This window comes from Takifugu flavidus, chromosome 3, assembly GCF_003711565.1.
Source record: "Takifugu flavidus isolate HTHZ2018 chromosome 3, ASM371156v2, whole genome shotgun sequence".
NCBI classification, from domain to species: Eukaryota; Metazoa; Chordata; class Actinopteri; order Tetraodontiformes; family Tetraodontidae; genus Takifugu; species Takifugu flavidus.
In genome coordinates, this window is record NC_079522.1 from 12,435,070 (window position 1) to 12,449,296 (window position 14,227).

The window sequence follows — 14,227 nt, forward strand, 5'->3', positions numbered from 1 at the left end:
TTTGCACCATCATCAAAACCTAGATAGATATAGATATAGAGATATATAGATATATAGATATAGATAGATAGATAGATAGATAGATAGATAGATAGATAGATAGATAGATAGATAGATATAGATAGATAGATAGATAGATAGATAGATAGATAGATAGACAGATAGATAGATAGATAGATAGATTATGCCATCTTGTTTTTGCTCAGAGAAAAGGAAGGTTGGCTGCCTTCAGATGTGAGCACAGATATACAGCTGCTGCTTTGAGCTGAAAATGGGGCAACACATCGGAGCATCACAAGTCCCAGCTGAGCCATAGAGCGAAGTGAATAAACTGAGATAGTGAAGGCTTTGACTGTATTTGTTTGTACAACTGCATAGCGAGCACCATGTTATTTAATTGGCTCATTTGCAAACTGATGATACACATTAACAGATAATGGAATGGCCGTATTGAAATGCACATCACAACTGCCCTAAGTGAAATGCTGGGGATGGTAAAAACAATGTATTTCTTTCCTGATAACTCAAATGAACCCTTCCCAGTTAAAGGAAAAAGGCTTCAAAGGCTTTGCAATTGTCCTGTCAATAATGTTGCAGCCTAGGAAAGCTTCTCAGGCACAATTCCATCAGAAAGAAATGTATTGATTAAATCATCTGTCAAAGGGTGCCCCCCCTAAACAAAAAGAATGTACTGCTCTTAATCTTTGTCTGCCTTTTTTGGGGGAAAAAAGGCCACTCAAGCCTGGAATCAATATCCTGGGGAAAAGAAATATGGTAACAAAACTGAACTTCATGTGATGTCAATGCATTAAGTCGGTTAACAAAACAAAAACAGGGTTTTTTGTCCCCTGTCCTAAGGCCTGAAATAGTTACCATCTGCTACAACAATTTCCTACAGTGCTGTGCTTGAATTTCTCCCAAATGAATGCTCAGATGTTGCAATTGCTGCCTGCCACCATGGTGCCACAGTCTGGGGGATGCTAATGAAACATGAGGAGGGTGCTGGAAGTTGACAGCAACATTAGCCACGTCTAATCCATTCAATTCCTATTATTTGAAACAATGGGGAGCACAAACAATGCATCCAACTAATGTATCCTGCAGCTAAAGCTGTTTCACGCCAAACCTCTGGAGGGGGCGAGTGACCACCGGGGGATGACAGAGTAATGAACACAGGCCGCATGCTGGGGAAGTCAGAAGAGGTTCGCATTTAAAAAGGAAGAAAATTTGAAAGCAAAGCGTGGTAAAAGCGGTTGATCACATATTACTGGTTAGTGTGGCTGAAAATTAAAGCTTCAAGGGCATACACAGCTTCATTGACTTTTAAAAAAACACTATAAAAAATGATTCTAAGCAGCTAGATGGGTACTCAATACCCACTCGAGTCGTAATCTTCAACACTGGCAAAAATATTTCTGGCCTCTGTTATTGAAAATAAGTATAATCACAGACTGGTGGTACATTCAGAGAGGTTTCAAAACCAAACTCTTCAAACATTCTGTCCTGAGAAGGATTTTTTTAATTTAGACTTCTCACAATGGGTCACAGGCTAACCGGCATGGAAATTCTTCCACATTCTGTGTTTTATGAAAATAGGAGCTTATAAATCTGCTGAGACGATCTGTGCGATTGTGCAGCAACACGTTCCTTCTTGACTTGCGAAACAAAAAGGCAAAATACCGCTGAACTGAATCCAGAGGGCTTTTCATCTTCCAGAGATCAAGGTCAAGGGTTATCATAAAGCTCCATGTACATATACAATACTACAGCTACTGGTCCCTATAGGTGGGGAAACCAGAGTAACCACAACATTCACTATTCGACATCTGATGTCATCGGCTCAGTGCTTTTTGTAGACTTCACATGGGCTTTAATCATGGACCTTTATCATACCACAAACTGTGGTTCATAAACTTCATACCCTTCGACTGAGCTCCTCCCTTTGCAACTGGGCCCTGGACCCTCTGTCGGACAGACACATATTACTGCTCTGCAAAATATCGGGGCTCACATGTTGTCCAGTTTGTGTGCGACAGTGCTCCGATGCATCAGCAACAGCAATGAGTCCAGCAACAGTGAGGAGGTGGAAGATCTAGAAGGTCGGTGCAGCGAGAATCACCATCAGATTTAAGATGAAGGAGACAATTATGGACTTTTGAGTGGGCAGTCACCTCCTGCTGCACATCTGAAGATGTGTGGTCTTCAGCTATAGGTACCTTGGTGGCCACCTGAGTGAAGAATCCAGCTGGAGCAACATCACTTTCAGTCTGGTCAGGAAAGCCAACCAGCGCCGCCACTTCCTCAGGCGGCTTAGGCGTGCTGGACTTGGTAGCGCAGGCATCACCTTGCCTTGCAGATGTGCGTGCCATGGGAGGTGCTGAGAAAAAGACATGCATAAGGTGATTAAGGCTGCACAAAGGACTTCTAGAGTCAGCTTGCCCACAACAGAGGACATTGACACCTCCAGATGCAGGAAGAGAGCAACTAGCACCAGGACGGACCTCACTCAACCAGCACCCACAGTCTTTGTCCCTCTCCCCTCAGGCAAGAGGCTGCGGAGCATAAAGAGCAGGACCACCAGTCTGAGGAACAGATTCTGGAAAGAAGCTGTAAGACTGCTTAACTCTGGTGGGGCGGTGTTAATAATGGAACCCCCTCCCCCTCAAATGCAGCCCTTTATTTATTTATTTGTTATCATTATCAACTATTTAGAGTTACTTATTGCTTCTATGTTTAGAATTGTTATTTATTAAACTCTAAGTAATAAATAATGCAGGACCTGGTTGCATAATTTTGGTTCCATCTGATGCTCTTGCATGGTTTGCAAATGACAAAGCTGCTTGAATTATTTCAACATTTATCAAAAAGTATACTTACAAAGACAAATCACTAAAAGGGATGTAACCTTCCTCAAACCCCAAATCTACATAACTAACATTTAGAGAATAAATATTAGTTTATAATTTCAGGACCAAAACATCTATCAAGAAAGACAGACATAAAATCGGTAGTGCAGCCAATACTGTGTTACTGTGGTTACAAATTAATCTGGCAGTCAACAGAAATGAACTCAGATGCAGAGAATAAGCCAACTTTAACAGAATCAACTTGTTCCTCCAAAGAGTGGAAAAATGATCAAAAGTATAATAAAAACTAAATTTAGTAATGTAAAATCTAAACTAAATATCACTAGTGGTGGGAGGACAAAAACAGATAACTGAAAGATTATAAAAATCCAAATCAAATCCAATCAAAGGATCTAAGCACCAGAAACTGTCTAGACTGGAGGATAACCAAACTAAAGTGTAAAAAGTAAAACAAATATTAACAACAATTTAGCAGCGCTTTAAAAATGGAGGCTCTGCAAAATCTTTGAAAATCTTACAGTTACAATGTCTGTAGCAGGAACAGGGATGTGGACATTTTATTTCTTATTTTATTCTATTTTTATTATCTTTAATAGGTTTAATGGTGTGTAATGGTGGTGGGTAATTTTGTACAGTGCTGTACGTTGTTTTGGAGATGCTAATTTCCCTGATGGACACCCCCTAAAGGGATCAATAAAGTACTCAATCAATCAATCAATCAATCAATCAATCAAAAGGCTGGTGTGTATGACAGGGTGAAAGACCAGGGCAAGACGCAGACCGTATATACGCAGAGTTTAATGGGGAGGGGGCAGAAACACTCGGGAGAAGGGATAAATGACCTGAAACGAGGAGAGTTGTTTCTCAAAATCAAAGAGGGAATCACAAGACAACAGACAAAACCTCACGGGTGTGACGGCGATGCTTTCATGACATGGATGTCACGTGAATTTGAGAGTTCAAAACAACGCGCAGAGAAAACTTAGAAGACGCTCCAGAAAAGCCTCTGGAGTCAGTTCGTTTCACAGTATCAAAGCTTTGTACCAAAAACTGCTAATTATGCAACAAGCAGCCCAGACAGATTATGTACATACACGTCTCATCAAGGTGACTTGTACGAGGACGCCGAGGGTTCTCCCGGGGGGGGGGTTTACTGACACAAAGTCCATTCCCTCATTTACATACAGTATGCTGCGTCTGACGCCGCCTCGGTGCCTCCATGATAAATGAGTCAGATTGTGTGCCAGTTTTCATTTAATTACGTGCTTTTTGGTCGAATCCTCTGAATGAATCATCTAATTAAATGCAAATGTGGAAGGAAAGAGTTCTCTGTTAGAACATCAGTTGCACCCAGCAAGAATTTGTTTTGTTTATTAGAAATGATGCAGGAAGATGAGCCAAGAGAGAAGGAATCGCATGAGGAGCCCCGGTGAAATGAGCTCGCCACAGGGCGCTCGGATTCCCAAAAACTGAATCTTGACCTCCATCTTCCAGGCTGTGAATAAGTAACAAGCTCCCGGGAGAAGAGCACCAGAAAATACATCTGTTTTATGTTCGGCTTTTATCTTCACACACAGGCAGAAAAGTGGGTTCGGCACCATTTCCTTCAGTTACTCATTAATTAGTGTCAGCAGCACTTTGACTCTGTCTTGATTTTACCAAAATGCATCCATTACAGCAAATGTGCCGGGGTCCCCCGAGTTCAGTTGCTTTCATTGTATCTGCAGAGACTAAACACTCTACCTCTCTTTTGAAAAGTCCAAGAATAAATACTGTACATTTTCTGCAGTATAGGAATCAGTCGAGGATGGAGGCCATTGTGTAATTTCTCCCACTAGAGGTCTGTTTTCCCCCTAAAGAATCATTGGGGTGTTTTTTTTTAAATCTAACCAGGGACTCAGTTGGATTAAATGGATCTTCACTGCGATGGGACAAAAGATCGATGGAGCGACACACCACTGTTTCTGAACATAAGACATTATTGATTTGGTGGCATTGTCAACCACAAACAAGCAAAAACATAAGATCTTCCAATTATCCTGTACCGTGACAATTTCACTGCCAGTCATCCACAGCAGAGTGACAGATGCTCGATGCCATCAGTGTAGCACCAACACAATGTGTTATTAACCAAAAAGGAATCAGACAATAGCAAGTCAGTGTGTGAAAACAGACCTGACAGCAGACATTTAACCACCACACCAGGCTGCAACAGTTACAGGACATCATCCATTCATACCAACGGCTAACTGAAAAATACATGCCGCCATAAGACAGTGACATATTTAAAATACTTCCCGAGTGCAGCTGAAGGAATATGAAAGCCCATGGAAGGGCAGTGACCCCCTGGAGCTGATGGAGGAGCACGTGTGGGCGTGAAGATCACACAGCGCTTCCCTGTAATCTCCATCTCAATTAGACATGATAATTCAAGAGGGATAAATAGTATAACGGTAATGCTGAGGCCGTCTTTAGAAGAAACCCCTTGTGATCTTGCCAAAGCAGAGCGCAGAAGACAACGCTGCTTATCGATGTGCAGCCATGCTTGTTTATATGTGGCACCTCCAAGATAAGATGTGCTGCCTTATCTCCTGCTGAGCTATCAAAGGATCCAACACAGGTTTAAAGAAGCATTTTGCTGCCTATTACAGCCAAATCCCAGAAATCCTACGTCAGGCTGTGATTTTTCAAGATGGGAAGCTCGTAAAAACATAAACATAAATTTTTCACAGCTCTCCAACGTGCTAAAAATAGAAGCAGTCACGAACAAGTCCACCCGACATCTTCCACTGATTAAGAATTCTGACAAAAAATCTTTCATGTGTGGCTGATGAAGCTCATTCCTCATCACAGGCCTCAGTGTTGACACTTATGTGTTCCCTGTGTTTCGCACTTAATTATCTCCCCGTACTGAGCAATGCCTCAGTTTTCTATGGACCATGCAGCTGATGGAAAAACAACCTTTTCTATATCTTGGCTGATAACTACAGTCTCATTTAAAGCAACTACCTGCGGCACCTTGTCACATGATGTAAGCAGGAAGCTGCAGGCTGACAGCTACGATCGGAGAAAACAGGAGGTTTCCGACATTTCCTCAGCAGTCTCCGAGGCGCTCTGGCATTTTCATGTGCAAGGCATCTGGTTTTTGTAACCTCTTTAGCAACTTGGAGCTTTGCATCCTGCTCCTCTTGATCCCCTGGGCTGTTTGTTGCAAAAACATTTCAAACCAAACATTAGATTAGACCCCAGAGACACAAACACCATTGCAGCAGGAACAAATTGGAAAGCGAATGAAAGAGAAATCAATTATGCTGAAACCCCTTATTAACAATTAGTGCTGGTGAGGGGCCTTTCTCTTCCTTTTGTTGGGGTTGATTGTGTTGAAAACTGCTGTCATAGGCAGCTGGGGTTGTTTATCTGTCTATTGTCTTTGATGCTGACTGTCGGCACCCAAAGTGGAAAAAGACTTGACAGGGGACGAAGTTACACCGCAAGGTCATGAAGTTAAATTCTTGTTTGTGTCGACTGTTCTTAAATGCTGCTCCAAACATGAGATTTTAGTTCTAAAATGGAAAAAGCACAGAAATATTTTTTATTTCTTCTGTTTAAATCAAGCTTTCCATGATCTCTCTTCTGAACGGGGCAGAATATGCCCAGTGTTGCAGCCTTGAATTCCTGTATTGCTAAAATTCTTTAAAAAAAAAATAAAAATAAAAAAAATTTCATTATATCAGCAGTATTCTGTATGTTTAATGACCCACAGGAAGCTCCAAAACTCAAAATCTGCCCTTTTCCCAGCACTTTTATTGCATTTTATCTATACTTTCTCCTTTTCTTTACCCATGGCGCTCACTGGTTTTACTGCAGGAAACCAATTACAATAAAACAGCCCAACATGCACTCGGTGAAGAAATGAGTTCTTTCTAAAGGTTCAGATTAACGTTGCTATGAAAGATCAAGAAGGTGGCACGACACACATCAGGGAACTGAATCACATGAAGGTGAAACTGTTAATAAATCATAATAAATCAGATTTTTTTAAAAATTATCCCACAATTCCATGGTGTTAGACCTCCGATCCTCCCAGTATTCTGCCCAGTTAATCGTAGTATCCCCACCTCTGAACTTTTCCATACGGAAAAAGATAATTGGGTAAGAATATACAATTAAGCAGATCAAAAATGCTATTTACGGATGAATAAATTGACCAGTAAAAATTCATTTTAGTGAAAGAAGCAGCTTAGGGAACACAGTCCAGTTCATTTATCTGTGCAAAGAACATGTGTGAGCTTTGTGATCCACCCAGGAGGGCCCTTTAGGCCAAGCCGGGTGAGTGACCCTTACATCCAATCCCAGCTGTTGAGAGGCTGGCCGGGCAATGATGAGCAGCTGGCTTTGTCACATTAGCTGTGACCACGTGCGACCTCAGGGTATCTTGGCAGGCTGCTGGCTGACTGAGAGGCCCGGGAGGAAGCTCGAAATGGGAATCGGGGAAGCAAATGAGCCAGAAAAGGGTGGTGGGGGTGACCAACACCAGAAAATGGAATGATGGTGGACCACAACAGAAAGCAGGGGCAACATGGTGCACTTGTCTCTATGCAGGCTGTCAGGGAGCCAACTGAAGCAGATGTTACATGTGGATTGGGCGACTTGGATGCTCCAAAAAAAATTTAAAAAAAATTTAAAAAAATAAGAAATGCTAACGAGCGTCTGCTGATTCACTAAAACTGCAATACTGAAAGCGCAGCACGAAAAATGAGCCATAAAGTTAAATTTACAATAACCAATTTGTAACTAGTTTCTCCTTTAAACTAACACCAACATCACAAATATTGTGGGAATCTTCACTTTCCCACATTTCATTATGAGCTCTTTATGAGAACCCCTTGTGTCCTTGCCCTTAATAAACAGGATGAATAAAGTTCAAGGACAAGTGAGGGAAACAACAGCAATTTCAAAAAGAAGTCTATAATACTGATGTATTAAGAGCTAAGTGAGGAACAGCACTTCTTGTTTTTTTAATCCAGCGGGTGCACCTATATTCTCTTTCAAGCCCACCGTCTCACTCTGTAGAGGCACCATTACTGCTGATGTCTGCAAGAGACAGAAAAAACCATGTGGGAAGGTCCTCTTTCAGTCATAAAGAAATTTTAAGACACTAATTTCCTATCGGATTAAAAACAAAAATCCATACATATTCAAAATCTTTATATAAATAATTAATCAGCTTGAATCTGGAATGAGCCTGGGTACATGCAGAGAGAAAATAGCCGCAGATTTTTGCACAGCACGACCTAAAATGACGGCTTACAGAGACTCGTGAACAGAGAACGGTGAAATTTAACGAGGTGGATTTAATTATATCCATTACAAAAAAGTGCCTCCGTTATCTCAAATATCCCTCTCAGATTTAAGCGCATTATTGCCCATTAAAACGTCTTTCGGAAATCCTAATGGTGTAAGGCTCCCACACAGCTCTTTCCATTATCCTGGAAGTAAGTTGGGAAGAAGATCTGAGGCTTCGATGGAGTCAAAACAGACGACAGCGACGAGCAGCTACCGTTAAATCCTGGCTAAGCCACAGCCGCGCTAACTGACTAACTCTTGTCTCTGGACAGCGGACGCCTCGTATTGATATAGAATTAATGCAATGCGCTAGGTTTCTGCAGGTTTCTGAAACTAAAATCAGTTAATTTCGCAGTCAAATGAGCGCTTCACATTTTAAGAGGACAGCAATAAACACTCTGCAATACACCATCACCCCCAAAATCTTGTGATATTACGTGGAGTGCTTTCCTACACACAACCTGTTGTTACAATTCCACTAATCAGATTTGCAGCGCAAAGCCAAATGGAGGGTTCCCTTCTTGACTACCCAAAAAGGAGGTGAAGCCATGTGACCATCCTCTCTGGACAGGCAGCCAAAATACCAGTAATCACATCTGACAGCGGCGCGTGCGAGGAGAGAGCACTCACATTTGGCACGGTGCTCAAATGTCATTTCACCTTCGGCGCACACTAAAAGGTGACAGGCGTCATCCTCCGTGCCAGGACGAGGAGTTGGCTGGAGGGGAGATCCCCGGGAGAAGCCGACAGAAAACAGGCTGTACGGCACCGTAAAAAAACGCCGTCTTGACTGACAGAGCACCAAACGATCTTATAATGATACGTAATAAATGCCACTCGGGCGAGCCCGATGTTCGGATGCCACTTCATAATTAGATAAGATCTGAGGCCAAATTGTTGCTATGATGAGATAATGTGCCTGAATCAGCGGCAACAATCCAATAAAAGACTCTGTGTCATCAGCAAAAATAACACGGAGAAGCATCATTTCTCCTGTTGTGAATGGTTGAAGAGGCTTTTGACTAAAAGGGAAACACATAAAATGGTCCATTAAATGCCACCTAAACACGACCACCTAAAAGTACCATAAAGTTTGACTGTACTCCAGCTTTTTATCGATGAAACCAAATTTAAAGTTGAAAGCAGTTTTCCAATAACTGCACGTTCGGAACACTTCGAGGTACGATAAGTTCGTCTGTTTGACCTCTGTCCGGCTCCAGAGGACGAAAACCATCATCACCGAATGGTGTTGGTGACTGATGCGGCAGAGAAAGGAGACAATGAGATGAGCAGCTCGCCATCCATCATCGTTTGGAGAAGGTCAGCGCGTGGACGCCGAATCCGCTCCGTCCCTTCATGCCAGTGTTTCAAATGAATGTCCGTTCAGCTTTAGTAGTGCCAACACGATGGCTACACATCCCATAACGCTGAGGGGAATATTAAGTTGACCTTCATTAGGATGATATTCTCTAACACGGATGTTCTCGTAGGTTCTGTAAGAGCAATAATGCAGAATGGTATTGATTATCACCATTTAATTAGTTTGACCTTGCGGGTTCTTCATTAATGTTCGGATAGGGATTCAAGGAGGGACATAACAGAAAGTGTCCAGTATTTGAATGGCCTTATCCAGCATCTGCTGCACTGACGCCCGCATATCTGCACTGGTTAATTATACACGTACACATGTAGAAACACATTAGTGAAAGTTCACTTGTAGTTCAGCCTAAACCCTCATGTCTTACAAAACTTCTATACGGACATCTGTCCTTGAATGTAGGGTTGTCTGTTTAAAAACAGAGCGCCTGTAAAGCTGTAACACGCAGGTGACCCGTGCTCTGGAGATCATCGCGCGGCCCTTTAACACACAGGCGGCCGTACATCGATGCTTATTACCTCTCCATAGGAGCTTATATTGTTTCCCCTGGTAATTGACCGTTCGATCATTAGCGCGACAAACCAAACCAGCGGATGGATGACAGCGCAGCCCGTTGAGATGATGGCCAAGAGCCAAAGAGGAGCCTTTTTAAATGTGACGCAGAGAATTTGTGCAACCTCAGTGCTTCTCTGGAGACTGATTGTGGCGGTTTTACTGCTTTAAACACGCTTTTCTCTAATGTGTTTTTAGCTGCTAAATGCCATCTCACTTTCTGAGCTACAGGTGTGAGGAGAAGGATTCCAGGTCGATTCCACCTCTATTGTGTCCCACTGCTCAGACTTGGACCTAATAACCAGGGAAGAACCAATAAAAGCCATGTTTTTCTGGCAAATGTTTTCTAATTTGCCAGTTTGGCAGGTTCCAAGAAAACGCCCGATTCAGGAGAGACGGCTGACAGCGTGATGTCAGAGGTGATTTGAATATGACTTTCTAAAACCAGCTAACAGTGATCAGGACGGGAATATAAAATTTAATTAAGAATCCAAACACAGCATATTTCCACACTATCATGGCTGAAACGGTGCCAAGAAATGTGGAAACTACTGAAGCTCCAAACATCAGAGGGTTTGAAACGGTGACGTGCAGCTCGGTCACATGGCGTGGCCGTAACCCCATCGAGGACGTGAATACAGACATTTCATCTCGACTGGATGCCTTCCTTTGATAGTCTTATGCATATTCATTAAGCATGATATCCACCAGAAGGTTGTTATCCATAAATGTCACTCCATAATTAATTAATCCTGTCTGCTGGTTGCTCTCCCTGCCTCATTAATGAGCCAAGACTGGCCGATTGTATCCACATTATTATGTTTAAATCCACCATTCTATGGCAGATTCACATGCCAGGGTATTCCACTTCATTAGCGGCAGGGAGCGCCTGAAGGGGCTGTTTTGACAGCCTGGTTTTGATTCCTCTTTCAGAGACCTGAAACACAGACTGGACTGGAGGATCACTTTCATCTGGAAGTTTACTCACACACCATCAAGAACTACCTTCAATAGGTAAATCCGGTCCAAGGGGACATTATGGGGGTAATTTTGGGCTGTTTAGTAAATTGATTTTTAAAGCTTTCCCAGAGGTGCATCTATTACTATCGGTTTGAGTTTTAATAAAAAAATCCAATGAATTTGCACAAAACCTAATTGAGTAACTCAGTCGCATTAGGCTAATGGAGAAGAGGGCCGCGGCTGAGGAACGACTCACAAATAGTTTGACATTTACCCCGATATATACACACTCAATTACTGGCCGAGAATTTTCTCCTCAGGCTCTGCTTGGTTATGCATGACACTCTGCAAATGCAGTGATAATCTACAGCAGCTCTGAGGACAATGTGACATGTACCCGCTCACATGTAGCCAGGCCGTGTGCTTAGCGGCACAGCTTAGCATGGAGGGAGATAGTGTCGTAATGGGCGCATGCACGTCAAATCCCCCATCGTGGGCTGGCTGTAAAATGTTCTTGAAGGAAATTGCTAAATCTCGTCTTGTGCGCCGTCACTGCCGATACGCTCATCAGCCGGATGTATGAAACTGAAGTCTAAATTGAACAACTTGAGCTGATGGGCTGCTTTGTGAGAACAGGGTTTCTGATTTGAATTGTTTCCATTTAGGTCCCCTTTGCATTCAAATTGAATCCTATAGTGGTTGAAGAAAACCATTCCCTTAACTGATTCACTGGCTAAGGTTTGGATGTAATGGGGCCGCCCCGGAATCAAAGAAAACCCAAGCATGATTATTTTCACTTCATTGAGAGAGAATTAAACTGAATAATATAAATAATAAACCTACACATTTTACTGTGTGCTTCAATTTGCCATTTTTATGAGACATAAAAACGCCATTTCAAGGTACAGTGTCTTATGTGGGTGTGTCAGGCTATAAAGCCAATTGTGAAGTCAAATTTAAAATAACAATACCAGCAAAATAACAAAGAGCTGAAATCTAATCAACGATGCAGAAAGATGGAACCTAATACACCAAATAATGTATCGATCACAGAATTGATCTGAACATGAAGACGGAGAGCTATTTTTATAGATAAGACAGGACGTGAGCGTGGTGGGACCTACCATGACTGTTGGAGGAGAAACTGGTTGTAATTAAAGGTTGTCATCAATTGATGCTCTGTCTTCTCCTGGAAGAGATCAGGATTTGGCTCCTTCTTTCTGAAGATAAGCTAATTTAAAACCAGGCTCCATCGTGGTCCCTATAAGAATTAAATGTCAGATAAGAAGCCTTTGACTGGAGCGGAAACGTCTACTTCATTAATCCTAAAAGCAATGAATTAGCATTATTAGCTGTCTAATTAAGCTTGGTGCTTAATTAGCACTCAAACAACTCTTAAAAACATTGAAGTTGTAGAATGTCTTTAAATACCTTTCTAATATTTTCTGCTATTTAAACAACAACTTTTAAATATTCTGGCATCGTACAGTTAAAACGAACGATTATTTACCACGTCCGGTCCAAGAAACAGGAAGTCGACATCAGAGCCCACTTAGCCTCTTAGCTTAGCTGCGGTTTCCCAAATAGGTGCTAAAAAAATAATATAAAAAATCCACGTTATCAGAGAAACTGTGTGTACTGCTGGTAATGATTCTGGTGTTAGCACGTCTTCAGTGTTTGATTAAGATTAGAGGGGAAACATCCATATATCTGATTAATCCATCCTGAAGTATTACCCAAATTTATTCAAAGCCACAGTTTGTGTACACAGCACACAAAACAGCAGCTCACCTTTAATTTATTAGGCAAAAAACTCATTGATTCACCACTCTCAAGCACAAAATCCATGCATTCAGGATTGATGTGTGCCAAATGGCGCACGGAAAGTTCTCCACCGTTCAAGGAAATGTCCCTTCATCCAATACAAAGTGTTTTTTAGCAGCTTTGCTGTACAAGCACAGACTCAATTATGTTTCCAGCAAGCCTGAACTCTGGAATGAAAGAGCCCCGAATCACAGCTCACAGATTATGTGACCAGCGGTCCTGACGTCCCCCAGATCTCCACTGTGTATGTGGGCGACTGAGCTGCACATGAGCTCGTGGGTCTTTTTTAGACACCTACATCACTTTAAAGGCATTAGCCTACAATGTCGGGTCATTTTGAACTAAAAAAACCCCTCCTCCCTGTGTCCTTGAACACCCAAGCTGCTCTGCAAGCAGCCATAAAGCTCCCATTGGTCACGTGGATCCAGTCTCTTCACTGCAGAGCTGGTTGGGGTCAAAAAACATTTATGTCTTAAGGTTCAGTTTCAAGAAAAAAAAAAAGATGTGCTGGTCAAATTTATGTTAACAGCTCAATAATTAAAGTGTCCATTTCATCCTGCATATTTTCAACAAAATTACACAAATTACGCAAGTGCCAATGAGGATAATAAGTAGAAATTCATGATAATAAATCTGATTTAAGAATCCTTTGTGTTTTTAAACCTCCAGTTAAACTGAAGAAAAAAGAAAGAAAAGTATAACACTGCCTTTCCTGCCAGGACAAATTGTTTTTGAAGGTGAATTAGCTGCTTCCAGCTCTCATTCTCTTTCACTCACACGCACACACACGCACGCACACACACCACACACACACCACACAACACACACACACACACACGCACGCACAGCCGCATGTACCTGCTGCTTCCAATCATCTGCGCTGTCAAATTAGAGATTAGGTCCAGTGTCTTCCGGGGGAGTCTGAAATGGAGCAGATTGCAGCGGCGGAGGGATGCGCCTGCCAAAATCGTTCCTCTCAACAGAGACAAACGGGCCCGTCCGTTGTGGGATTCTCCAGGGCGGGAGAAGAGAGGCGTTAATGGTGGGTGATCTCTCTCTTCCTGGAGTCCTGAAACTTCTGTCTGACTTGAGATGAAGGCGGCGTCCTCATCAGGGAGTCTCTGTTCGAGATTAGAGGAGAAATCAGACTGCAGGTTTTACTGCACCTCCTCTGAACGTTAATGCCGTAAAAATATCCCAGTTCATGTTTGTTGCTCTCGTTAGCGGCGGCCCCTCCAGCCACAATCCAACAGGCAACCTGCTGCTTCCCACGACGCCCGAGAAGTCTTATCTGCCGACT

The 14,227-nt window shown here is 42.4% G+C and overlaps 1 protein-coding gene across 1 annotated transcript in view; it reads right to left on the reverse strand.

Annotated features, from left to right (window-relative positions):
* The window catches only part of LOC130522800 (uncharacterized), a 53,774-nt gene that overhangs the window by 38,529 nt on the left and 1,018 nt on the right, over window positions 1–14,227 (reverse strand). The window contains exons 2-6 of the mRNA XM_057027530.1: window positions 13,786–14,048; window positions 12,614–12,693; window positions 12,228–12,364; window positions 2,217–2,377; window positions 2,012–2,092 (exon numbers count right to left, since the gene is read on the reverse strand). Coding sequence (XP_056883510.1) covers window positions 2,012–2,092; window positions 2,217–2,377; window positions 12,228–12,230 — 245 coding nt within the window. The 5' untranslated portion in view covers window positions 12,231–12,364; window positions 12,614–12,693; window positions 13,786–14,048. The remainder of the gene's footprint in view (window positions 1–2,011; window positions 2,093–2,216; window positions 2,378–12,227; window positions 12,365–12,613; window positions 12,694–13,785; window positions 14,049–14,227) is intronic.